This window comes from Dermacentor albipictus, chromosome 5 (genome assembly GCF_038994185.2).
Source record: "Dermacentor albipictus isolate Rhodes 1998 colony chromosome 5, USDA_Dalb.pri_finalv2, whole genome shotgun sequence".
In the NCBI taxonomy this organism is placed as follows: Eukaryota; Metazoa; Arthropoda; class Arachnida; order Ixodida; family Ixodidae; genus Dermacentor; species Dermacentor albipictus.
The window spans coordinates 133591374-133618867 of NC_091825.1; the positions used below are offsets into that span (position 1 = coordinate 133591374).

General features: G+C 42.5%; 2 protein-coding genes across 3 annotated transcripts; one reads left to right on the forward strand and one right to left on the reverse strand.

Moving 5' to 3' along the window:
• Positions 1-1124: 1124 nt before the first annotated feature.
• mRpS9 (mitochondrial ribosomal protein S9) lies at positions 1125-25998 on the reverse strand. 2 transcript variants are annotated; one of them, XM_065455606.2, is made up of 15 exons: positions 25831-25998; positions 25729-25775; positions 24921-25065; positions 24623-24726; positions 24487-24549; positions 24369-24399; positions 23152-23231; positions 19052-19140; positions 16258-16333; positions 11434-11559; positions 9404-9446; positions 9176-9281; positions 5440-5612; positions 4821-4899; positions 1125-1207 (listed from the first exon to the last, which is right to left on the reverse strand). In XM_065455606.2, the coding sequence occupies exons 3-15, from the start codon at positions 24952-24954 to the stop codon at positions 1195-1197; spliced, it is 1017 nt and encodes a 338-aa protein (XP_065311678.2). In that variant the 5' UTR covers positions 24955-25065; positions 25729-25775; positions 25831-25998; the 3' UTR covers positions 1125-1194. The 2 variants fall into 2 exon arrangements, with proteins under 2 accessions (XP_065311678.2, XP_065311677.2); XM_065455605.2 differs by lacking the exons at positions 25729-25775; positions 25831-25998 and adding an exon at positions 25207-25373.
• Positions 25582-27015, forward strand: LOC135921284 (mitochondrial import inner membrane translocase subunit Tim13-B). Its single transcript, XM_065455609.2, has 3 exons — positions 25582-25804; positions 26074-26142; positions 26727-27015. Exons 1-3 carry the CDS (start codon positions 25700-25702, stop codon positions 26823-26825), a joined length of 273 nt encoding a protein of 90 aa, XP_065311681.1. The 5' UTR covers positions 25582-25699; the 3' UTR covers positions 26826-27015.
• Positions 27016-27494: the final 479 nt, after the last annotated feature.

A 27494-nucleotide genomic window follows, 5' to 3' on the forward strand; every position in this document is an offset into this window, starting at 1 on the left:
CATTTTTTCGGTTAATTCGACCCTGGCCAAAGGTCCTGGCCAGCGTCCGTGCATTTCTATGGCGCCAAACTTTTATTTCGATCCTATAATTGGTCTTCACCGGATAATTCGAACTTGACGCGTCTGAACGACCCCTTTAGTGGCAGCGTCTGTCTCGGCGGAACTTATGGGGCAGTGAATGTGTTGAACACACGCCATCTCCTGTCGAAAACGCATATTGATGCGAAAGTGTAAAATAGCCCATTGAGCAAAAAAGCCGGCGTCTGTACAGTCTGTAGCAGCGAAACGGCACTTGAAGTCCCATTGGTTGCGACGCCACGTCAGTTGCTGCGCGCGCCTGCCGGCCTTGGTGGCCGATGCTGCTTCCTCGGTCTCCCGTCGCGCAGGACGTCATTGACACGCGGCGTTGGCCCCGCAGGCTGCTGCTGCTGCTTGCCGGCTCGGGTAGAACGTACCGCTATGGCACATTCCTCGCAGCGCAAAACTCGAAGGGCCGCTCATTGACGTTCAAGTGGACATCAATGCTTCCGCATTCACAGCTCATAAGAAGTGCTTAGGTAGCCTGGGATTTTTTTTTTTCCAGCTCCTCCCAATGGTAGATTTTCGAGCAATAATCGTAGCTCACAATGCCTAATTACGGTATTCACCCGATTCTAACATGTGCCTTTTTTTTTCTTCAGACATGTGCCGTCCTTTAAAAGGAAAATTGGGCCGAAAATTGCCTGTGTGGTGCATTCGGACGATACCAAATCCACCTGCACGACGTTCGTATGCTTTACCGCGTACCACGGATGTATTGCGGCGAAGCTGACTTTAGGAAATCGGCCACCCGTTGTGCAAAACTTTTTTTTCCGATAAGGTGCGCGTTACATTTCCACTTTCTTTAGAACAATTAATGTCATTTCTACGTTGATTTTCTGCTTATGACCGAAAGAAAGTGGGTGCGCATATGATTTGGGGGCAAATTAGAATCTGGAAAATATTGCCAAGTGAACCAGCTGTTTTTTTTTTCTTTAATTCAATCCGCTGGATAATTCGATCCATTTCGTCGGTTCCGTAAGGGCCGAATTAATGGAAGTCTACTGTACAATTTTATTCGCAAAGAAGAAAAAGAATAGCCAGAATGACAATGGTTGTAGTTGATGTTTATTTAATGATCACCATAACTACTCTGATGTCTTCTCTTCGTGCTGACTACCGCTTAAGCCTGAAAAAAAGAATCATAAAAGAATGTCAGAAAGGGACAGATTACAATCTAAGCTATCAAATAACATTTCATAAAAGGCATTTTTCTAATCTCTAGCTGTCTCATTAAATAGCTTGCACCAATTTCATCAAATCTCAAATGCAATGTAATATGTCTCATTGTCCATCAACAGAGCCTTGAGCAAATATATATACTGCCACATATACCAGCCCTACCATGCCTACTGTATGATCTATCTGAACTTTACTTCACCTTACCTAACCATGTGACCAAATAAAAACATGCCCATGTATACGCTTGTACATGAACATTCCATGTACATGAACGGGTGCCCATTCTACCTAAAATAAAAAAAATATAATTGTTCAAATGTATGTTACGTTGCACCATGTTTACCAATGTCATAAACAAATGAACAAGTTTGATGGCTTATTTTATAGCCTTTAAGTGCTATTTTCACTAATATGTAATGCACAAATAGTGAATAAAACAACCTGTAAACAGGAACAGGTGTGTGGGCATCTGAGGAGTGGTACTTGCTGATAAACCGATAATAGAGAGATTTAAGTTGTCCATAAACATATTACTCATAACAGAATACCGGGTTACCGGAGACGTGGATGGCAGTAGTAGCACTACTAATGACATCTTGTGACACTTTTTCCAACAGCAATGTGGCAGCAACATTCTTATGTAACACAGGTGTTTTCGTCTGGAAGGATACGAAAACTAACTGCATGTAAATGATTATGTCACTAACAGCACTTTCTACCAACAGCTCAGTAGAATATGGCAGGCCATTCCAATAACAGCCTTGTGCCATTCTTTGGTTAAACTACAACCTTTGTCTGTAAAGTTCCGAGACTGAGTCCATTAAAAAAAATGTGTTTAACATTGAAATAATTTGTGCAGCACCCCTTCCATATAGTCTATACACAGCTTCCAACGCTTCTTGAGGTCTTGGAAACAGTTGGAAAACGCTTCTTTTGGCAGGCCCCCCCCCCACCCCTTTTCACCTGTCAGCTCCTTTGTCGTGCCATCTTGAATGGCCTCCACGCTCCCCATCCAGCGGCCTTTTAGGGCTCTCTTCACACGAAGAAACAGTAAAAATTCGCATGGAGAGAGGTCAGGTGAGTATTATGCCAGATCGGGAAGTACAGTAATGCTGTGCTTGGCGAGAAATGTTGTCACGCTGAGAGCAGTATGTGGCCTTGCGTCATCGTGGAGGAGGCTCCATTGTCCAGATGCCCATAAGTCAGGGTGACGGCGTCGCAGTGCATCATGCATGTGTTGGAGTACGCGGATATAAAGCTCCCGATTCATCGTCTGCCCTTGTGGGACGAACTCATGGTGTATGACACCCCTGGCATCGAAAAAAAAACTATCAGCATCGTCTTTGTTTTGGTCTTCTGTCGCCGCACCTTTCTCGACGCCGGAGAGCTTGTGGACCGCCATTCGGCGCTCTGCCTCTTTATTTGAGGATCGTATTGAAAACACCATGTTTCGTCCTCAGCAATGATGCTGTCGACAAATGCAGCATCCTTCTCTGCCTCAGAGAGCAAATCAGTGCTCAATGATGTCTGCGTGTCCTTTTGGTCCTGTGTGAGGGAGTGCGGCACAAGTCTGGCATTCAGCTTTAGTTTCCTCAAGTTCTCACGCAAAATTTGGGGGCATGTTGTTTTACTAATGTCGAGAGCATTCGATAGGATGCAGACTGTAATTGTACGGCCTTGCTGTATGATCTCCCTGATCGGAGCCAGGTTGTTTTCATTCCGGGAGGTTGCAGGGCACCCCTGCCTTGTGTTCTCCCCGATACGAACCTCTTATGCCACTCGAAAACTCACGCACGCGATAATGTCTGTTGCCGTAAGCGTCACGAAGGAGCTCATACGTCTGTGTGGATGTCTTGAAAAGCTTCACACAGAATTTTATGTTTACATGATGTTCGAGGTGGACATTTATCTCGCCACATTCACTCACAGTAGAATGTGTAGACGACTAGTGACAACATATTTTTCTACATGTAGTGCCATTTAGCAGCTGTCACAGCAATTAACATAAATAGCTCAGGTAAGCCCGAAAAGATGGCGCTACACATACGCACCAACATTTGTTTTGGGGAATCATTTCTAGAGAAGAAAATAAATCAGTCCCGAAACTTTGCGGACAAAGGTTGTAGATATGTGCCACCAATGCAATCGCTTATATAAACGTTGCGGGGTTGCTCAACTCTCTCAAATACCCTGATGTTTGTCTTCCCCATGATGCTCTTGTATCTCCTAACATTCGGTTTAACTGCATAACACGCACGACAATTGGGAGTAGGGGTTGTAGTTTCAAGCTACAACGAGTGATGGGGCGACTGTTGTGATGCAAATTCTGCCTGACGGCAGGATAATGTGAGCATAAGAGGAACAGAAGAGGCATTGGAAAGCGGCACTATTATGGGCAAACATGATCACTTGGACATGGTTCCATTCGTGTAAACTGAACCAGGGAAGACTAACAGCTTGAATGGTGTCTGGAACGGGTGAAGGTTATTTTCTTGGTATCCTTGCATGGTGAGACAAACACCCTAGCATCCTCAGCCTGTCTTCATAAAAGAACTATTCTTTATATGTATTTTGGCTAGCTGGCATCCTTGTATAAAAGGACCAATAAGACCTTTGTGTGCGCTACAGCGCTGTCATTTCCTTGGTTAACATTAGCACCCAAGACACCCCCACCCCACCCCCGTCTTTAGAAACCTCATATTCTGTGAAGGATAATACACACATGGACAAGCTAACGCTTTCTATTAGCCTGTTTTATCAGAGATGCTGTACACTGATTCACTGCATTGGACATGCAATGCATCGGTGTACAAAATCACTAAGCAGTTTAGCATGCTTAGGCACATGACAACTCGCATCTATCTTTGCTGGATGGCTGGAGTTCGCATAATCTGATAGTCAATTGGTACTGTAGCAAATCCAAAGAATTCGAGTTGCGGAGCTCGTCTCCAGCTATGTGTAAGCACCTGCTGTAAGCTACCGCCAGCAGGATCACAGCGCACCTGTGACCTTGCTTATAATGAAAGTAGTTATTAGGCGATGGTGCTGCAGGTATTGTGGACCACGTACTGACTTGTTATTATTAATGCATCAGTGCTCCTTACAGTGGCGAGTGTCTTTGTCCGAGCTTAAAGAGAATATTTTTCTTTTATCGTTCCTCTGATTTGGCTCAAACATTTCAGCAAGCTTGCATTTTTTTTTTCATCATTCAATAAGACACTTGGCATTGCTATCTGCCTGGTTCATTCGAACTTTTAGTTGCCGACAAACTTTAATACCGGTTCAAATCTCTGCAGCAGCTCACTTCTTTGATAGCGAGATTTTTATCCAAGATGAAACAGGGAAGCAAAGAAAACAATGTTGCCACATGTTCTATTCATTGATGCCGATGAAAACTGTGACCTTTCTGTGATACTTAAAATGAAAACAAATGCAACAGTGAGCACAAAACCTTCCTTTCAAGTTGCTCCTACAAAAATGCTCTTTGCTGTACAAAGAAATGGGATTTGTTTTCAACAGATATTGCTACCAATGTGCAAGCACCAGCTCTGTCAACCTACCAAGTGTACTTGCGACGAGCGCCTTCTTGGCCTGGCTTTTTGCGCTCCCTACGGCGAGGGTCCCTTGTGAGCAATCCAGCTGCATGGTAAATCACAAGGCGGGACTCAAGTTCGCAGGCTTCCAAAAAGGAAGGCATTTAAACAGTATTCCTCCTTAATCTACAACCAGAAAGAGCAACAGGTCTGCAATAAATGAACCACAACAAAACAGATGCGAGACTTTTGCTTTATTCTGTGCTATGGTGAGGTGCAAACAAGGTATCGGGAAATTATCAATACTCACAAGCAGCACACACATGTAACGTCTCATCCATCACTTCCTTGAGCTAAAGAAAAAAGCTACCCTCAAGCTAACCCTTGAGTCATACTAAAATGACTTGCAGTGAAGCATCACACAAATCAGAACGAACCCGTGACTGTGCGCTTAGATTGCCATGTTTTATTAATTGTCGACCATGCTTACTATAAACGCACACTATGGAAGTCAGTAGCTTCAATTATTGTAAGTTGCTCATTTCATATTTCTGCTGTTCTAAGAAAATAAACTTTGACAAACGTATGCAGAAGCTACAAAACATTGCACTGTTGCGCACATGCCAAGAGCCATTCTTTCTCTCACCCAGCCTCATCTTTTCCACCTCCTGCTCAGAGAGGAAGCTGCGCAGGGCTAATGCCAGTCCATGGCGTATGGCATTTGCACGGACAGTTGGTCCTTCGGCGTCGTTGAGCGTGGCCTCAATGTCAACTTTCATGAGGAGTCCCGTAAACTGCAGCGGAAACATTATCTGCTCCCTGAAAAAGAACCACAAAAGATCAAAAGGGTCGAGAAAAGCCAGAGTGTGACAACATGTAGTCAAGAATTAATGAAACTCTTAAATTCATGCAGAGTGGAATCTTGATAAATGGAAATTGCTTAAATGGAACACTATCCTCATGGTTGGTTAGTTTTGTATTCATGCAACTGTATTCAGCTTTGTCTCTCAGTAAATGGAACTCTTGATAAATGGAACCAATTTCAGAAGTACCCCATGCAGGCCATCACATCTTAGGAAGTACAGTTAAAACTCGATGTGACGAAGTCAGTAAAATAGGCAATCTGCTTTGTTATACTTACTTCAATTTTGTAATATTAAAATTGCACCTTTTGTGCAAATAACTACAGTCGCCTATGGATTTTTCTTGCATGAAAAGGGCCTCAAAACTTTCCGAATCATTGGGCAATCAGAAAAAGCAAACTAGAATGAGAAAAACATTATTTTGTTCAATTTGAGAGTCGGCGACGAAAGATATGGTTTCCTGTCGATAGTATCTCACATCACAGGTTCGAAGAGAAGCCCCCCCCCCCATCCATGCTTTCGTGTCTACTCTGCCCCCATCACTGATAGTATCGACTGCTGCGGGACGACCCTATCATGAAACGTGCTGGCGTGGGGAGCGAATGCTTCATCTGCCTCTCGCTTCAACGCATCTCTGAAACTTCATATTACACAGCAAACAAACACGCGGGTGGAGAGTGCACATGATGCCACGCCATCTTGATGCAGCCACCCTATGCACATGCGGCAGATTACCTCTAAAACAGGGTGCACGGGCTGCATATGCGCTCAGCCATGTACAACCATGGTCATGCCGGAAAAAGGTGACACGCACCAACCTGCCCCTGCCCCCCCCCCCCCCCTTCCCCTTGCTCGTGCGGGAAGATGGCACCTATCACTTATCGGGACGCAATAGGATCTTACCATAATTCGACTTTATCACTCTTGGTTGCGGGGTGCATGATTTGAGAGCCACTTTCAGTCTGACCATTTAACCTTCTGCATCCAAGAAAGTTGCCTGTCATTGCCTCAGTATTCCTTTGCGGTGATAATGAATTTCGCTATACTGAAATTGTGTATAAAGACAAGGTGTGCTTTGGACAAGTTATAAAAAGATAAATACTTAATTATATCGAGAATTTCATTATAATGATGTTCTCTTATAATGAATTTTATTTATACATATTGCAGCCTTATCAGGCTATCGCAGGAGTGGGTGTGAAAAGCAGAATGACAACTAATAGTTATACTGAGGTTTAACTGTATTATATTCCTTAATGCTCTTGGTTTCTAGTAAGATAAAAAGATTCCACAACGCAGTGACCAAAACTGAAATTAGCAAATATGATTAAAACTTATGCGGATCTCATACACTGTGGGAATCAATGTAAACAAAGTTTTCTGTGCTGTTTGCTTTGATCAATGCTAATTACCAGTGATGTTGATGGCGAATGTTCACTTTCTTCCAACGTTTAGCCCAACACGAGAGTGGTTAGTTGATGTTAAATGTTACCTTGCGCGCACAAATGCTGTTTGTCTGCATGGTACACTGAACACACAGGGGAGGCATTGTTGTGTGCCATACTTCATAACCTCTGAGGGTTGAGCATATTCATTGCCTCACATGGCACACCGTGTCGTGGCAGAAGTACTAAATTTTAATTGAACTGTGAGGCTGTACGTCCCAATACCACAATCAGATTAATTCTGATTTACCCGCCGCGGTTGCTCAGTGGCTATGGTGTTAGACTGCTGAGCACGAGGTCGCGGGATCGAATCCCGGCCACGGCGGCCGCATTTCGATGGGGGCGAAATGCGAAAACACCCGTGTACTTAGATTTAGGTGCACGTTAAAGAACCCCGGGTGGTCAAAATTTCCGGAGTCCCCCACTACGGCATGCCTCATAATCAGAAAGTGGTTTTGGCACGTAAAACCCCATATATTATATTATTATTAATTCTCATTAATTTTGACACCGTGTTGTTGCTCAATGTGTACCTAAATATAAGTGCACGAGAGCTTTTTTATTTCGCCCCCCATCAAATGCGGCTGCTGGGGTCAGGATCAAACCTGCCACTTCGAGCAATGCCACAGCCACAAAGCTACTACGGCAGGCACAGAAGTGTTGATTTTATGTGCGACTGCTTCTGTAGTGTTGCCTAGACCCTACGGTGTGCTCTAATGCGGCGCTGCTTCTGCACGCCCTGCGTAAGTTGCCCGCTTGACAAATTTGCATGGTGTTTAATTTTTCAGAAATAGCAGAAACTTATTGTACTGTATTTTGAACTTAAATTTAACCCATTTGCCTGCAGCTGCTGTCACGTCTATAGTAGTAGCGTTTCCTCACCTTATCACGTCACCTTTTCCCTATCCCTCGCAACCCTTGTATGGGAAATGACAGCAATGAGTAGCAAGGCTGTTATTCACTTGTTTTGCCAATGCGTTGTTTCTACCCATTCTCTGCCTCCTTTCCCCCCTCACCTTTCTACCGTTCTATCTAGCTTCCCTTTGCACTTGCATGTTATTAGAAAGGTAATCACTGCAATTTCTGTCATGCTTTTGTGGAGGTCACGGATAATTACAGCTGTCAAGAGGCTAATGTGGCGATGCCCAGGGAGCTCCAGAAGGCATTGTTCATATTCGTCGTGGTGCAAAGGTGCAAACGAGTTTCTTGCGCTTTCCTCTCTGCCGCGTGCTCCTGTCATGTGTACAGACGCTCTGAACCACTCCCCAACGTGGTGTGCCGGACAGCAGCAGTAGCAGTGAGAGAGTTGAAGGAAGAGGTATAGAAAGCTTCACTTTAAAAACTATAGTGCTGCTCCTTGACTGAACAACGTTACGCAAACATACAAGTGAGTGTTTTAGTGTGTCATGGTGAAGATACACAACAGTAAATCTGTTGATCAAAACTAAAGAAGAAAATTGTTTTTTATAATCTGATGACCCTTGTCGCTCAAAGTGTAGAAAACCCAGCAAAATTGTCTAGTTTTGCTTATAAAAAATTTCATCGGAATTTCATGTAACCTGCATCCACTATGTATTGATAGAAACAACCAGGAAATGAGGCATCAATGCCATATATGTTACGTGCAATGGAGGTGCCCAATTATCACCGAAAGCAGTACATCGTCTGTAAAGCAACGTAGTTATTCAAGAGCATGATGCTGACCTGACATGACAGCAGGGGAGTGCATATGATGTTATGATTTTGTGTCCATCACAGAAGGGCAGGCTCTTTAGAACAGCGCATACAGCTAAATACATCTGTACTTTGCCACATGGAATTAGTTATGTGCAGAAAAGCATTTTCTGTGCACTGTTCACTTCAGCACAGAGGTCAAACAGCTGTGCAATGTCAGCTTACACGGAGCATGAAACCAGGCTGTCTACTACAGCACAGTGATGTAGCACTTTTGTATTTCATAACTGCTAAAAGCATAACCATTATATTAAGCAATAAACTGAAAAAATGCAATTGCTGTTAAATAATAGCACTTGATTGGATGTCAATAAGCCTCAAGAAGCAGATGCTGACCAACCTGTCTGTGACATCAGTGAAGTACTCGATGCCGTGACCATGGATGTTCACTTTTCCTGTGCCATTGCCCCAGACAGTCACTTCAGCTCTCGCATGCTTTCGGGCACCTTAAAAGGGAGCGGGGGGGGGGGGGGGGGGTTGCAGAGAGGGAATAAAGCTAATGAAAACCCAGACACTAACCTCAGCTAAAAGCCATTGTATGAGGAAGCAAATATACAGATGAACTTACCACTAGCCTTGGCATAAGGCCTGCCAGTTTCATCATATTGCAACTGCGTGTTGGGGGAAAGAAAGAGTTTTTAAAGAACTATTATCAGCTCACAAAAGCTTACATGTTTTTGTGCTGCAGGTCCAATCCCACAATTGTAACAGATTGTGCGACCCAAATAAGTCTGTGACCTTGACAAACTATTGTCTGCAATACTGTTCCAAAATATCAACAATATCAGAGCAAGCCATCTAGTCTTAACTCCTTATCTATATGTACTATTCAGTAGCATCTACCAGAGACCTAAGACTTTCCACTTTTGCTATGAGGCTATAAGAGGTTCGCAAGAAATCAGCCAGCACACTGTTACACGCTGAAAGAACAAAGCAACTGAACACAAGAATGAGGACATGTCTACTTATCCGTCATATGTACAATAATCTTTTATAATGAAATTACATAATCCAACTGCAAAAGATTGAAACACTGGGCTAGTTCATATTACATTTCGTTGTGGAAAACAGCGCGAGGAACAAGAATTGACACACACATAACACGAGCACTTATGCAGTTTGTCTCAGTCCTTGTTTCTTACGCTGTTTTCCATTATAGGACACTTTATCGAAAACCTCGCTTTATTCAAAGTTTTTTTGAGGTCCAGACTGTAGTGCTTGCATTTTATACTGAATTATTTCGAGTGCTGTAGCCCCATACTAAGGAATACAAATTGGCAAATCTGCCCTGGACAGTATGGCGCAGCCTACGCGGCGACCTTTCAATATTTCCCATCAAACTCGAGAGGTAAACAGTGCCGAGAAGATCACTCTGCCATGTGGTGGCCGCTCCTTATTTGGGTCTAACAGCATCACGTTATGTTAACCAATAGACAAGGCTGCTGCTTACAAGTGTCAGCAGAGTTTCTACTCTGTCACATCGCTATTATCAACCATGGATGTATTTCAGTATACACTTTTGCAAGGTCCCACCAGTTGGAGCGCACATCCCAGCCTTCTATGACTTTTTTGGAGCCATTCCTTTCTTTTTACAAAATAATGTTTATAATGAAGTACATTTCCTGTCTCAATGACTGCGTTATATTGAAAATTTATCATACGTCCCTTTTCACCTCAAAGCATAATTTGTTCTTCAGCTAGTCGCACAAGGGTTCCCTGCTAAAAGGGCAGCCACAGTTTTGTTTCTTCAAGAGGAAGGAGGCATAGCAAGTTTGTTGGGGTGGCCTGCAAGGCCTGTGCCTCAAAATTTAGGCAAAGTTCATACATGCAGTTAACACTAGTGCAGCCAGTTGGCAGACATGTCATGTGAGATTCTTGTAACAGCTCGGGATTCAAATTTTATTTTCCAGAACAAAGTGGGCCGGAGGGACACCTTGGCAAGAAGCTGTCGCAGCAGTTTGACGAAGGTCCAGGGTCCATTATATGGTAGTGGAATTCACAAATACATGACTTCATCTTCAGCACGAAACACAGAGAAAGAATTGAATGTAAAGAAAGGTATCTCCAACAATGTGTTGAAATTTCCATTCAGAAGCCAATATCACGTGACAAATGGTCCACAATTTGCGACGTGGTGTGCAAAGATGATGACTGCAACAATCCCTGCACAGAAATCTCGCCAAAGGCAGTGAGCAGTACAGAACAGGGAAAAAGGTCTGGCAGGAAACTCAACACTGTGGAATGAGCCAGGGTTATCTACACGAGTCAACAATGGGTGTGCACACAACTGCATTCAAGCAGCTATGCTCAAGTTGAGCTTATGAAGAGTGTCTGGAGAATAAATTATAAAGTTTACTACGAGAATGTAGTGGCTGCAAACTTGACAATGATGAACAGTACAGATTCTTGGGCAAACGAATGGGAGAAAAAGCTTTTTTTAACCAAAGGTTTGACTACATATTGAAGCTAGGCTTAAACCTGGCTAACCTTTCAGAACCATCCACATACAACACATAATACTTACCAACCTATTCAGAAACTTATCCCAACTACCCTCAATACACTGATAACAAATATGTGCAGGACCTAAGTGCATACCGGCGGTATCTCCTCTCGAACAAGTGTAGATATCCTCGGTTTTCTGTAACGCATGATGAATTCTTTGGCTTGCGATGAGTAGGGGTGTTCCACTAATCGATCTAGGGTCTTCACGAAGTACTCATACTGGGAAAGAAAAAGAAAGCAGAGAAAGAAACACTGCTGTGAAATGTAGTAGCATTTGCATTTACATAAGCACAGGTAACACACAGGAGCTCAGCTTGATTTAAGTTTGTTGTGTTGGTTATAAGTAAAAAGACAGAATATGGACTTTGGATGAAGAAAACAAGAGCAGTGGGTTCTTTTACTCTCAAATGTACTTATATCCCCTGTTGAGTTGCACTGCCCACAACCAGATACATTTGTACCTGATCAAGTACACCTATTAAATCTTGCTGCTTAACTGCCACGCTGGTAGAGCGTCGAATCAACTTTTTTTGTTCCGGTTTTTGTTTCGGTTTACCAGAAACTGGTCATACCAACAAAGAAATTTCGCAGGAGTGCACGTGCCATGCATGCCACTTTCTGGCTATGCCAATGCCCTGATGCAATATGCTGAAAATCATGCTAACAGTGCTGCTACTTTTAAGATCACACAAAGATGGTGTGCACGTACAAATGAAGTAGTGCAGCTGACCCATAAGTGTAGGCAATGCATGGATGAAAATTTTCAGAAAAAGTAACCAACCTGAACCGAAAACCATTATTTTCTCCTATTGATTCTGCTCTGTAGTATAAAGAAACTGTGGCATTCCGGCTCAGTTCCTGTTTGAGTAAAAGCAAAAATTCTTTTTTCTGGTTTCCGGTTCAGTTCCAGTTTAATACCCTGTGTGTTGCAACAAGACTTGCAGCTGCCATGCAGGCAAGTTGTGTACTTTCCGTGAGAAACGTCACACAAAGTAATGTACCAATGAAAAAAATTTGGCAGAAGCCATCTCACAATGACTGTCGATGAATGCATTTGGCATTGAATTAATATAGGTACAAAACATATTGCCATCGTCAAAACGAGTTATGTATGAGGAGTGTACTGCAACAAGACTCCTCTTTCATGCTTCACAAGAACACTCAATCTAGCGGAGCAGCTGTGAAGCCTGCACATGACCTTTGAAATGCATGACACGACAATACGTGCAAACACTGAGAGGTGCATCATGCAGCAGCCGGGCTCCTCCTCACGCTTCTTTCTGAACATGCTGCGCCATCTAGCGGTGCTACGGAGAAGTCCGCACATGGCCTCCGTGATGAGGCATGGCGTGCCAGTGCGTGTGAAAGCAGCGACCCAAGTTGGCGAGAGGTTCATTGAAGAACAGCACATACCTAGTGCCATCATTAGTGTTGGTGTGAAAGATGTTCATTGAAAACTGGCACATATCCAGTGAATTTGTGGCACAGCCTGCTAAAGCGTCGGGTTGCTGTCCTTAAGGAACTCTTGTGATGTGGGTTCGATTTCGCTCAGCATCAGGGAGACTTAAGGGACCTTTTTCATCATTGAAAAGTGCCACACACATACTGGCACATACCCAGTGACCAAAGTTGGCATAAAAGAGCTTCACTGGTGACCAACACAGACTGCTGCAAGTCGGCATCAAAGAGTTTCATTAACAGCAGTGCCTACCCAGCCCTGCACCTACAGGGACCTATGAGTCACTACCTAGAGAGCAGGGGCAATTCCTCCGAGCTCTACAGGTTAATACATTACCCCACCCAACCAGAAATCACCTCATAGCCCCTACACAATTCTCTCCACAATGCCGCTTCTGCGAAGAGCCCGGGTCCCTCAGGCAGATAGTAGGGCGTTGCAGAGTGGTGCCATTAAATCCTCCGAACCCTCACCACACCAACAAGCTTTGGGAGAGAGCCTTGGCCAACTCCGACCACGAGGATCAGCAACGGCTGATTGCGAGAGCCCAGGATGCGGCCCGAGCTCAAGGCATTCTGGAATGAGGACCCCTCTCCAAAGCTGCATTTACCTAATAAAAATGTTTATTCTCTCTCTCTGGGTGAAAGAAGTTCGCTGAAGAGGTGCACATATATACACATTGCCACATATTGAGTGACGCAAGTTGGTTCAATGGTTGGTTTTGAACCTTGTTCCCTCAGCACAGTGGCCCAGTACGCTACCCATTCGACTATAGGCTACCCAGTGCCCCAGGTAGGAGGGAAAATGGTTAGATACATAGTCGACTCTCATTGCTGATGATGATGATTTAGGATTTTAATGGTGCAGCAGCTGCACAGGCTATAATGCGCCAAATACATGTTTTTAGAAGTACCTTATTTATTAAAATGTGGTAAGTCTGTGTAGATAGCCAAGCAAAAGTATAAAAGCATGAAATGCGCTACAATTTCTGTAGCACGCCTGTGGCCTTTATATACTTCAAAATGTCTTGATGTGGCACAAGCACCTCATTGCTCAATAAAAGCATGGGATGAAACGGAATTCTTTGCTCGTAAAAGCATTTAAAACATACTTGTCTCCATTTTTCTAAGCTGGTACCATGTTATTAAAATGTGTAGCACATTTAAAACTTCACTGCAGTGTTGGCATGTTGGTTGTGGTTTATTATTTGATAGGTAACTATGGGTCAGCTTTGTGTGACCAATTTAGGCAACATAGGATTATACCTCGTGAAATCTTTCTCTGCGGTGCAAACTGCGCCATTCTTCCAAAACAGCTTTTACATATAAATCTTGTTATGATCTTGCTGATCCCATAGTTTCTGCCAGTGTTTTGCAACTGCACTTTTTAATGTGCATTTATAATCCTGCCAAAGTAGGCCGACATCATATAGCTCGAGATCTTTGGTGCTAGCCACCATAAAATTTGCTTTGTTGTTACAGGGGATTTCTACATGACTCGGAACCCAGCAGAAAGTGTTGTTTAAACATCTGCTATGACATTTGGCGTATTGATTTTGTATTTTTCTCAGTAAATTATTTCTCGGCAGTACCCCTAGATGTGAGAGCTTGAAGAGAGTTCGAAGAGTCACTAAATATGACAGATTGCAAAATTTATTTTTTCAGGGTGTCTTCAAGAGCTGACAAGATGGCATAGAATTCTACAGTAAACACAGTAGCATGACTAGAAAGTCTAATTTGTCTTTCAAAATGATCTGATGTGACTGAAGCACCTACATTTATCATGGCTCTTTGATCCGTCTGTAAAATATTTCGTGTGTAAATTATATTTCGATTCTATTTCAAAATATTCACTTAGTAAAGCCTCTCTTGGTGAAGAGTGTTTCCTGTTTTTCATTAACCTGAAGTCGCATTAGGCGTGCTTCACCTTCCAAGGAGCAAAAGAAGGTTCATTCTGTAAAAATGCTTTTTTGCCTATCTCCTGACATAGGCCTGCGTTTAGTTTTTGGTATCTGATAAAAAGGTTGGAATGACTACTGGTTTGCTGCTAAAATGTGTTACAAAGCGCAGACATGCAAATCGTATTCTACAAGGGTGCGTTGAGCCTGACAAAACCCTCATTACGTATGTGTTTCCAAGAAATAGTCTTCTGTGTTCCAAAGGCAACTGGTTTGTTTCTGCTTGCAAGTTTAGCATGGGGGACATTCGGAAAGTGCCAGAACACAGGTGCAGTCCAAGATGATGCACTGGGTCAAGAGCCTCCAACGCACACTTTCGAGCTGAGCCATGCACAAAGCATCCATAGTCCAACTGCGAACAGGCAACTGTATTGTATATACAAAGCAGCCGTGCATTAATGTTACCATATTTGGGCGATTCTAACACGCACATCTTTAAAATAAAAGGTGCGTTCACATTTACATGTGTGTTTTGATCATAACTAATTTTACTCAATATAAAAAATAAAAACAATTCTTACTAAAAAAAAAAAAGAGAAAGCTCAATGCAAGGTAGTCAGCCACACTGCTCTCAAATAGGTCGTCTGAAGAAAGTGACGCTCGGAGACATCGCAAGGTCGGTCCGTGGTGCGTAGAATGCCTTCCCGCAGAAAATGGTTGCATGAGCTTCCAGAACTGCGGCATTTCTAATGCACTAAGTGGAACTCAAGATGATTTTCTGTGGTCAGCAGACAGCGAAAAGGGGGTGTTGTTGGGCTCTGACAGCCACTTTCCACTAAGATTCAGCTGTGTGTGTGTCTGTGTGCCTTTTTATGTTCCATAACATCGTTTCAGCATGATACGCGTCGGCTCAGGTTTTGTTACTTGATGTGCGCGGTAGAATCCACATCAAGTTGTTATTATCATTAGTATTGTATTTGGGCGATAATATAACTGCATGCTACAATCAGTGGTATGGTAGAATTGTGTAAATATACGGTATTTTAAATGCTAGAGAAACTCTACCACGTGTTTCTCACATGTAAAAGAATGACACAGCAAGTTTGTTGGTTGGAAAATATTTAAATTTGATGTGAAAGTGGAGTTGGTCAATAAATGCAGACATGAAATCATTGGCATTATTGTAACGTCATGATACAGAGTAAAATGTGCTGATGTTGAGCAGCAATGTGCTGAAGCTGTACCAAAAGCTGAAGAGTTCAAGACACACAAACATACATGCGCACACTCACAAATTCAAACACATGAAACTGTGCGAAGGGGAGGGGTCCTTCAGTGTTTGTATGTGTGAGCATGTGCGTCTATGCGAGTATGTTTCTTGCACTCTTAAGCTTTCACCAATATAGTATGCTCATATATATAGTATGCTCATATGGTACCAACCTCTTAGTTATTGCTCAAAATAGAACCAACACTAAGAAACTAGCAAAGTCAGGGTTTCTCTACACTTCAGGCCAAACATGGATGGGGAGGGTGCGAAAACTAGAAAGATGTGAGAAATCACCTGAAGATCTTTCAATGTCTCCAGAAGCAGCAGTTCAAGATCCTTCTTTGGAAGCCAGATGCTGTCTTGAACATTTCTAGCAGACACAACGTGAAGTGCGCATGTTATTCATCAGCTATGTACAAACATCCTGCACTGCCCAATACAACTAAGTTAATTACCGTATTTACTCGAGATAAAGCGCCGTCGATTGTAATGCACACCTGATTTTCATGGCCATAGACGAAAAGATGCAATGCCCACTATTGTAACATGCACCATGTTTTTCATAATTCGAGAAATTATAAATGCAATTCCCATTATTCCTCACCTACCAGTTTTTCATGGTAAGAGAGATATAATACTGGCACTTCCCTCTCAAGTGGCAAAAAAAAGTTATTGCATCGAAGCTACAATAAACTGTGTGTCACTGATTGTTGCTGATGGAGGCTTCGTAATCTCTGTCAACCGCCCAGAGTACTGCATTTTCAGTGCTGTCTATGGCATTTGAGACGTGGATTTTTTAAAAGCATTGCAGATCATGGCAGCCTCACTGCAATGCCGAGAATAAACTGTAGTCTAATGAACTTGCAGAGTGGGCAAAAACTTACTGCAGCTCCAAGTAAGGCTTGGATAGGATTAAAGAAACTTTTAATGCTAATGATGATAACTTGTCATTATGGTAGTTTTTGTTTTTATTCGAATCTAGCGCTTGTGTCACATTTTAGCAAATCTTGTAGGAAGAAAGTACACACTAAAATAGAGTAAGTACTCGATTCGTTTTCTCTTTCGAAAATGCAGGGCATCATTGAAAGTGATGCAACAGCATGCGCAAGCCACAAACAATGAATTGCTACAATTCTACACAGACTATCTCCTGCATGGCACTTAATACCTTGTGCACTGTTATTGTGGTTCTCCTGAACTACATGGTGTGATCATTTTTAAGCTTGCTGGTATTATTAAGAATCGCTTGTTGCAGATAACAATTACAGTCCTTGAGCTGGATTACTCATAGAAGTGGACATTCTTAGCATGAAAAATCTAAACACATATTCAACTAATTAAAAAATCCACTAATTCATTTCCTAATTAATTACTTCACAGCACATATCACAATTTACAAATTGTAGCCAGTTAGTTTGCAAGGTGTATTCATTTGCAATAAATTTTCAAATTAACACCAGTTTGGAGATATGCGCCATCAAACTTTCCGTAAAAAGCCACTGTTGTTTCACTTATTCTTTCCGCAAAAGCCTCTTTCAAAAATTCTGGAAAACATAAAAATGACCACCCTGTATATTGACAAACTTGTATGTAGAACAGCAACAGTTTGTCATTACACAATTACAACAAAACATCATGTTGTTTTTCTCTTGATATAGAGGTATAACCGAGTACTCCTGGGAGAAAAATGCTTAAAGTGCTGTTAGAAGTCTATGCTTGCAAGGCAAAAACACCCAGAAATGCTTTCAGACCGCTAACTCATATTCCTTCAGTGTATATATTTCGAGTAGGACGAAACGACGTTTCACATCGTATGGATGCCTTAATGCGAACGCATTATATGCCCCATTAAGCGAAAATTCATTGGCGGCAGCAGCGTGCCCGATCGATGGCACCAAAAATAGCCAATGGTGCAAAGAGTAAGAACATGTCAAAAATGTTTGGATTGTTGTTGCTTGGATTTCTCAGGGACGTTCCTGCAAACAAAGTAAATTAATGGCCTTGAAAAGGAAATTTGATACCTTTCTGTCTGGGAGGGAATTGAACCCGGGCCTCGGGGTGCGAGATGAGCACTCTGCAATGATGCCATGGCCACTCCGAGGTTCTGGCTCACTAAAGGTATGCCTAGTGTGTGCATCATTGCACATATCATGTCGCGGCCACCTTGATGACTAAAGGTGTGTCCTAGTGCATGCTTCATTGTGCAAACACTAGGACCAATGGGGAAGAGGTGGCAACACATCTTGAGTGTATAAAAAGAGGATGCTGACCCCTGTACGTCACTTGCTTTTCAAATTTCATTGGTGCAGTGTCAACTGCGATGGTATCTGGAGCCCACCTCAAGAGCGTATAAAATGAGCCAGTTTGTGGCCAATGTATATGCAAACACATGCACACACCGAATCAGCTGAAAGAATTTCAACGCAGGTTGAAAACAGCAATCGAAAGCACTTCACCAAAGAGACTCTAATGCTTTCGCATTCCCACATATAAACAGTGTGCCTCTGCCAAATTCTTAAAGCAGCTTTTAATGCAGGAGCGAACAGTGTGTTTTATGAAGAACTTCAGTTCTCCAAACGAGGGTTGGAAATAAGCTAGTGTTATGTTATCAACCAACAACTGCACATGAGATGAGCTAGCAGGGTGATGTAGAATGAATGGCATGCTGCCTGTCATGGTGCCTGTCATGCCCCAATTCAAATTCATCCTTACCATTAGTCTGCGCTTGTGTTACCAGGTGCTTCGTGTTAGTACATGTATTGTAACAGACTTCACATGCTAGTGCACTTCATAAGTAATACTTGGGCCTCACTTATGAAATTACCACAATTTTTAGGAGCTCCCTGCAGCATGTGGCTACCATGAAATCAGGAGTACTAACCAGAAGAGTTGAAGAGAATCAGGCTAAAAAGGGAGAATTAGTGCCAAGATGATGCTAGCACTGAACAACAAATAAACATTAATTGCATATTGGAACATATGGGGCACATTTCAAAGGAGATTCGTGGGTTTTGTAGCTGCATGCACTGAAAGTCAGGCAACAACTCCCCCCCATCCCCCTCCCTCCAATATAGGTTAAGAAACTTACAACTTTTGTTCAGCTGCTGGTTCTGCCACTCCTCTGTTGATCATACGGGTTTCCAGGCGGTTCAGTTCTGCCAGATGAGTGACTGCATCCTTTAATGACAAAAAAAAAAAGACTTGTGGTGGTACATAATGGCCGTGTTTATGCACTATAATTTGTCAGAAATATCTGATACATTAACCACTCATCATGTGCATTAACTAGGTCTGTCAATATTTGAACAGTTGGAATTTCAAACTTTGCCAGGATTGCCAGGACAAATGGTTTCAATGTATGTTTAACCTAAATTTACGACCACTCTCGAAAACATCGATGTCCAGCAAAATTGAGAATAGGGTTGGCACTAGTCTACCATTCAAAATTGTGGGGTTTAATGTACAAAACTATGCAGCAGGTTATGAGAATAGCAGTAGTGGACAGCTCATTAACTTTGACCTTCTGGAGTTCTTCAACGTGCACCCAATGCATGGTACATGAGTGTTTATGCATTTTGATCCCATCAAAATGTGGGCACCGTGGCCGAGAATGAAACTTATGACCTCATGATCAGGTGCAGAATGTCAAAGCCACTAAGCCGTCGCCATAAGTCACTGGCCTGCCATTATTATTCAACCTTTATTATGTCAAACCCTTAGGCCTGATGTTTGTTCATAGTTTTCCCACGTTCTAACCTACTGTGCAAAACACAAGGTGGAGGGTTAATAGAGGGTTAGCAGGCAATTGTAAAACATATTCTTTAATCAGGTTGTTATTGAACAACTAACAGATCTTAAGCGTTAGCAGGGAAGATGTTTGGGCATGTTGGTAGTTCAATTGTAAACTGGAATACATGGCGCAATAATGACACAAGGACGAAGCAGGAACACGGGACGAGCGACGAAGCAGGAATACGGGACGAGCGCTCATCCCATGTTCCTGCTTCGTCCTTGTGTCGTTATTGCGCCATGTATTCCCGTTTACGATCTTAAGCGTACCAAACCACCTTAAAGCTTGTCCTGTAAATGTTCCGTAGAACTCAAAGTTGTTTTGCTACTAATCATCAGCAATAGCAGCAACCTCCATGAAGAGCTCCAATTATCAGTGTCCTAATCATCTAAATTCACCCTGTACATGTACATTCCTTAATCTTGCCGCTCCATCTAATTCTTACCACCCTCTAGAGCATTTCCCTTCTCAATTTTTTTATGCTTTAGCATTACGAGTGTCAAAGTGGAAAAAAGTGCATTTGTTTGAAGTGCTGGAAGCCGGTCACAGGATTGAGGTATATATAATATATATAGTGCAAATGACAGTGTTCTATTCCGCACCACTGTCAGTTGCACTTCGCTCCTCAAAGAGCCACAAAGTGTGTTGAGTGAGCTCCCAAACAACATTTTGCAATGCAGTGAACACTGTTTAAATCATGGGTTCGGGATCTCAAAGAGGTGCGATGTAATGCCCTAACACATTTTTCTTGCATTTACTGCTAAATTGACACTAAATTTCTATTCTACACATCCTATAGCCTGCCCTCAACTCCTCTTCTTTTAATTCCCAACTAGCATTTACTACCGTCTACCCACATTTGTTTCCTTATCCACAGTGCCATCATTCTATTTTTTAATCATCACCAGCCAATTATGCCCACTGCAGGATGAAGGCCTCTCCCTGCGATCCCCAACTACACCTGTCCTGCGCCAACCAATTCCTACTAGCACCTGCGAATTTCCTAATTTCATCCCACCACCTAGTCTTCTGTCATACTTCGCTTCCTTTCTCTTGGCGCCCACTTTGTAACCCTAATGGTCCACTGGTTATTTAACCTATGCATTACATCCCCTGCCCAGCCCCATTTTTTTCTCTTAATGCCAATTCGAATATCGGCTATTCCCGTTTGCTCTCTGATCCACACTTCTCTCTGTCTCTTAATGTTACTCCAAACATTCTCTGTTCCATCGCTCTTTACGTGGTCCTCAACTTGATCTGAAGCTTCTTTATCAGTCTCCAACTTTCTGCCCCATATATTAGCACCGGTAAAATGCACTGATTGTGCACCTTTCTTTTCAATGATAATGGTAAGCTTCCAGTCAGGAGCTGACAATATCATCCATATGCGCTCCAACCAATATTTATTCTGCAAATTTCCCTCGCATGATCAGGGTTGCCTGTGAGTAACTGTCCTTTACAGACTCCTTCACAGACTCTAGAGGTTGACTGGCGATGATGAACTATTCTTCCCTTGCGCGGCTATTGATCATTACCTTTGTCTTCTGAATATTAATCTTCAGTCCCACTCTTACAGTCTCTCTGTTAAGATACTCAATCATTTGTTGTAACTTGCCCCCTGTTGCTGAACAGGAGAATGTTGTCTGCAAAAGTTGCTGAGATATTCGGCATTGATCCTAACTCCTGAGCCTTGCCAGTTTAATAGCTTGAATACTTCTTCCTAGCACCCAGTTAATAGCATTGGAGAGATTGTTTCCTTGTCTGATACCTTTCTTTATAGGTATCTTCCTACTTTTCTTATAGAGATTTAACGTAGCTATGGAATCTCTGTAGATATTTTTCAGTATATCTATGTAAGCCTCCTGTACTCCTTGATGACGTAATGCCTCTATGGCTGCTGGTATCTCTACTGAATCAAATGCCTTTCGGTAATCTATGAAAGCCATATAGAGAGGCTGATTGTACTCTGCATATTTCTCGATTACCTGGCGGGAAACATGGATGTGATCTATTGTACAGTATCCCTTCTTGAAGCCCGCCTGTTCTCTTGGTTAACTGAAGTGTTGCCCTTATTCTATTAGAAATGATCTTTGTAAATAAGTTATACAATACTGGAACTAAGCTAATGGGTCTGTAATTTTTCAATTCTTTAATTTCTCCCTTTTTGTGGATTAGTATAATGTTGGCATTCTGCCATTTGTATAGGATTTGTAAGTTGATAGACAGTTCGTATAAAGGGCTGCCAGTTTTTCAAGCATTATGCCTCTCCCATTTTCGATTATATTGACTGTTATTCCATCGTCCCCTGCCGCTTTTCCCCATTTCATGTCTTGCAAGGCCCTTCTAACTTCATCGCCAGTTACAGAAGGAGTACCTGTAACCTGTTCATTACTACTTCAAATGTAGGTATCGTGGCTGCTCCGAGTACTGTACAGGTCAGTATTGAATTCTTCTGCTGCTTTTACTATATCATCAAGATTGCCGATGATATTACCCTGCTTATATATCAGTGCACACATCTTGGTTTTTCCTGTGCTAAGTTTCCTTCTCACTGACTTTACGCTGCATTCATTTTTTACTGCTTCCTCAGTCTTTCTCATGTTATAATTTCGCATATCCCTTATTTTCTACTTGCTGATAAGTTTTGACAGTTCCATGAATTCTATCTGATCTCTTGAATTGGACATTTTCATTCTTTGTTGTTTCTTTATTAAGTCCTTTGTTACTTGGGAGAGCTTACCTACTGGTTACCTTGGTGCCTTACCTTCCACTTCAATTGCTGCTTTTTATGCCAGCCTTGTTACGGTTTCATTCATTACCTCTATGTCATTTTCATCTCTCTGTTCTAAGGCTGCATATTTATTTGCAAGAGTACCAGCCTAAATTAGTCTGCTTTTACCCTTACTGCGTCTAAGGTATATTTTAGCATTACGCTTATTGTTTTATATCCATCACTTGTACAGTTCTCAGCTTCTTGTTTTATCAGTTACCAGCTAGGCATTTGTTGCAAATCACCAAATACTAAAAGAATTCGTGAAAGCTCTGCAAAATAGTGCACAATTTCAGAAAACTACTGTAACATGTTAGCGTGTACATTTCTGAAAATCACAACGTAGAACAAATAGAGGCATTTAGGGTGCTCAGAGCATATTAATGCAGATCACGGGTGCCAACATTATACCTCAACAACATGGGGCACTGTCAATCATGATCAAGTCCGATTGGGATCGAATTTCTAGATTATGAATGGCTCCTTAACAAAACCCGTGAAAGATAGCCGATTGCAATAGGTACAGTCGACCCCAATCAGGCTTAATAGAGACTGAAAGTGTCTTGTGTGGCTGGGGTATCATTCATGCATTATAAAACAAAGTTGTGAATTTAATTTCATTTCTCACATGCAACACGGCGTAGTAGTGGGGCCTCGTTGTGTAGAAGAGGTAGTGAAACGGCCTTCCAGAATAGTCGAACTGCGCAGCTGCACATAAGCAAGGCATCACAACATTACAAGATGTGTTCAAACAGTGCTGCATGAAGCAATTCGGGCGCTTGAGGTATATTGCTAGTGATAAAAAAAAATATCCAATAGTTTGAACAGCAAAGTATTTCTGCAAGTTGATGCTATGAAAATGAGAGAAATGTGTAAGCCCCCTAGGCATGTACTACACATCCTGGCTGCTTCACTGCAGTAAATGGATGCTCCATGCTGTATCCAATTAGAAATATGAAAATTTTCTGAAAGGATGAAATTGTAAGAGTTGCCTTTGGACCTCCTTGATAGGACAGCTGCCAGCATGATAAACTTAACATAGGCAGTGCACGCAATCACATGATTAGGAGTGTACCTCATGAGTTTGAAGAATGCTATTTTAATCTGCTGCATAGCTTTTGTGCGATCATGTCTCATACTACATGGGTGAATATATGTAGAGCACTGTCTGTGCAATTACGCTGCTTTTAGTTGCATTTTCTTTCCCTTATATCGTATGCCCTGCTCAATGCCATGGGTACTTTAGCCAATTGTACACAATATAAAAAAAAAACACTTAATTGAATTACATGATACTGACATGTCGCCAGAAGACGACAATAATGAAGTGCGCATTTGAAGGCACTGGTCCTTTAAGACGAGTGCGCCTCACAGATCGAACACCTCGCCAGTGCTTGCTAGACTGTTCCTGGCTCCTCAAGTTCAATAAATCTTCGGCAGCCAACCACGGCTGTAGAGACGCAACAGATACACAGTACAACACATAATGACAACAAATTTAATTATTCCTCCTTGGCATAATAGCATAGTGTGCAAAATAAAGCCACTAACCTTAGTATTGCGTTCTTTGCTTCTGTGGTGCTACATTACAATGCACCCAAAATTGTAGTTTCCAAAAAGTTGTCCTTACTGCGAGTACCTATTTCTGTGAGCTAACCTCCCAAGCAGTTAAAGATGCAGCACTAGAGTTGTTTACAGACTTCCACATCCATACTAAAAAGGGCCCACTGTGTCCAAGCTGTAAAATGCTTGCTTGCAAATTATTTTCTGCACTATCCCTAAGCTTCAAGTTTCATAATACCAACAAACCGCACTAATCGGAAACAAGGAATTTTTTCAACTAACCTTTTTCTCTTGGGAATACGTCTTCGGGAGGCTAGAAATGAAAATTATCGAGATTTCGATAAATATAATATTTTTGTATTTTCACATGTAAACCGCAGAAAAAGGCAAGCGCATTTACCTTCATTATTGGTCGAGCTTTGGGCTCATGTAGGCCTGAAGGCATCAAATACCGAATGGCTCTCTAAAAGAAACAAGAAGTTGACTGACGTTAGTTGAGATCTGTGAATTGCGGGTATGCATAACGGGCAACTCACGTCAATGTCATCCTGCGTCATTTCGTCGGCATCAACACCCATCATGTTTGCAAGATGCCGTTTCCCAAGGTCAAACTCATGTTGCTCTTTCTTTATAAAATTATCTGAAAAACGCCACAAGGTAACGCGCAACATCCCTTAGGTTTGTACCTGAAGATTATTAAGACACGCTAGGACGTCACAAAAAGCCCGTTTCCAGGATAGCGATCGGGTTGAGATATAGAGCGCACTTTTAGTTTTCCAAGTGAGCATCTTCGAAACTTCGGTAACATTTTCTTTGATCAAAGAACGATATTACCGTATGCCTTGGCTCGCTCCAAGTATGCTTTCATGGCTTTACTGATCTTCTGAACTTTAGAATCTGCTCGCAAATGCAGCTGGAGGATATCCGGAGAATCATTGCTGGTCGTGTTTTCTCCAGCGTTGGTAGCGCAGTAGCGAACCTGAAAGCCATAACACGGATTGTACTGTAATGTATTACACCGCGGTTTCACGAAGAGTCGGCGTTACGAGCGATACGACTTCTAATATGCCACGCTAATATTTCAAACTCGGGAAAACGCTCATCGAAACTTGGTACTTACATGAGTTAAAGGCGCGGACAGATGCGCGATTGAGCAGCAACTATTTAACTTAGAAATAAGTTGGAGGGTCCTAGCAGACTTCATCGCAACCTCCATACGATGCGTTTTCGCGTGCTTGTGTAGGAGACTGATTCAGCAAAGCCGCAGTGTGGTAAAACCAAAATGCCACAGCTGTATCAATTAATTACGTATACAACCCATAATTTCAAGTGGTAGAAATAAAATTTAACTTAAAGCGCTTTTTGGGCTCTAGCTTTTACGTTTTTTACGTAGAACTTTGAAACTAGTTTTTGTTTGGTTTCGGTTTTGGTAGTGGTTTGCGGCTACACTTGCCATGGCATGGATTGGCTCAGCGATTGGCTTGTAACCTCATTTTTTTGCTTTTCTTTTCTTGCGGAATTAGCGAGGAGCCGGGTAGTTTTTTATCACGTGGTTGTTAATTTTTCTGATTTCGTAGAGCTCCCTCGCTTGTTATTCGACAACGACACTTGCGATGGATGGCTTACCGGCTGGAAAACTTACCGGGGCTCAGAAGGAGGAGTTGATGGACCAGGTCAAGCAGCAAATCGCTGTGGCAAATGCTCAGGAGTTATTGCAGGTGACGATTAGCGGACGCATACTAACCTGTGTGTGCCGGCTGCGCGCGTATTGTGACAGAAGCACGTTTTGTTAGCCGTAGACTCGCTGAAACTTTTCTACACTCGCTTGTGTTTATTCTTGTTTGCTCGTAACATACGTCAGTTGTTGACCGAAACCTTTAAACACTGCCGCATGCGACACGTGCGAGGCGGCCGTTGTAGAGGTCATCTCGAGCGGTGCGCGTGGTCTTAGCTCGCGCTGACCGCTAAGCTCCGAATCTCGTTTCAGAAAATGACTGAGAAGTGCTTTAAGAAGTGCATTTCCAAGCCCGGAACGTCTTTGGACAACTCTGAACAGGTGTGTTGGTGTTGAAACGTCGTTCTGCTTCCGAAAAATATTGAGATGCGCATTGTTATTGAGGGCGTAGATTAATAGGAAAACGCAGCGCGCAGTGACGAGTCTGTGTTATTATCCATTTATCTTGTCCGACTTCTCAGTTGCACGATACTTGTTCGTTCCCAGTTACCTTTAAATTCTCCATTCGAAGACATGATCTGTTTGTCTAAATCACCAAATTCTTGGCCCCATTGTGTGCACATACGTGCCATGTTTTGAAGGCTCATCTAGTCTCCCAAAGGGAGCGTTGGGACGATATAAAGGGACACTAGGCTCGTCATCATCTAAGCCCCCAATTGGTGGGGATGCAAGGTGTCGACCTTGCAGCTGGTTTAATACAGTAATGGGTCTCATCGTTTTTATAGAAAGTGTTATGCTTGTCCATGTTCGCAATACCTACAGCCAAGGAGCTGGGAATCTTTCGACAGTTTTTCAAATCAGCATGCAACCTGCATAGCTCTCTCTATAATGTGTGCTACTTAGTAGCTGCACGTAATGTTATGCCATAATTCACGGTTAATACATTTTTCTCTTTGACCTTTCAGAAATGTATATCCATGTGCATGGACCGTTACATGGACTCTTGGAACATAGTGTCAAGGTCCTACGGCAACCGAATTGCGAGAGAAAGGGGTCAAATGTGACATCTGGCTTGCAGTACGGGTTACACCAATCGTGTCGCTACATTACGAAGAATTGCAACCGACGTTGTATATATGAATATATGTACACAAATAGACAAGGAATGTTGGACTTGTAGATAACTGCTTTGGCAGCGGCATTCCCTCATATATGAATGCAGATGGACGATTAAAACACCAGAATGCATCACCACACAGTGGCACCTGTGATTGTTCAGTCACTAACACACCGCAATTGCTTGTGCAAAATTTTGTTTCTGCCAGTTCTGCAAAGATTGTTATAATGCATTGCTTTGTTAATATCTTGCACCTTTTCGCATTCGACCCGCGACGTTGGCGCAGAGGCTATAACATTCTGCTGAGTGTGAAGTTGCAGGTTCAAATCGCTGCTGTGCAGAATGCAAAACTGCAACGTCAAAATTCACCGAGCCCCCATCTAAGGCCTTTCTCGTAGTTGCAGTGTTACTTGGGGACATGAAACCCACAATTGGATTTGATTTTTCACATCCACACATATAAGCTGCTAGTGATGCTTCAGGCTTTTCCATGAAATTGCACACTTGCTACTTTACACCTAGAATCCAGGTTTTCTGGAAGCTTTGTATTAAAATATTGTCACTTAACTGTTAACATTGCAGTACCAAGGATGATAGGCAAATAGCTACGATTACT

Bases quoted from the DNA above. Each gene is read 5' to 3' on its own strand.
- LOC135921284 (XM_065455609.2), top strand. From the start codon at position 25,700: ATGGATGGCTTACCGGCTGGAAAACTTACCGGGGCTCAGAAGGAGGAG. The intron at 25,805-26,073 runs GTGACGATTAGC...ATCTCGTTTCAG, and splicing joins ATGCTCAGGAGTTATTGCAG to AAAATGACTGAGAAGTGCTT. The intron at 26,143-26,726 runs GTGTGTTGGTGT...TTGACCTTTCAG, and splicing joins CTTTGGACAACTCTGAACAG to AAATGTATATCCATGTGCAT.
- mRpS9 (XM_065455605.2), bottom strand. From the start codon at position 25,302: ATGGAGGTTGCGATGAAGTCTGCTAGGACCCTCCAACTTATTTCTAAG. The intron at 24,400-24,486 runs GTAAATGCGCTT...TTTCATTTCTAG, and splicing joins AAGCTCGACCAATAATGAAG to CCTCCCGAAGACGTATTCCC. The intron at 5,613-9,175 runs GTTGGTCAGCAT...GTTCTTTTTCAG, and splicing joins TTCACTGATGTCACAGACAG to GGAGCAGATAATGTTTCCGC.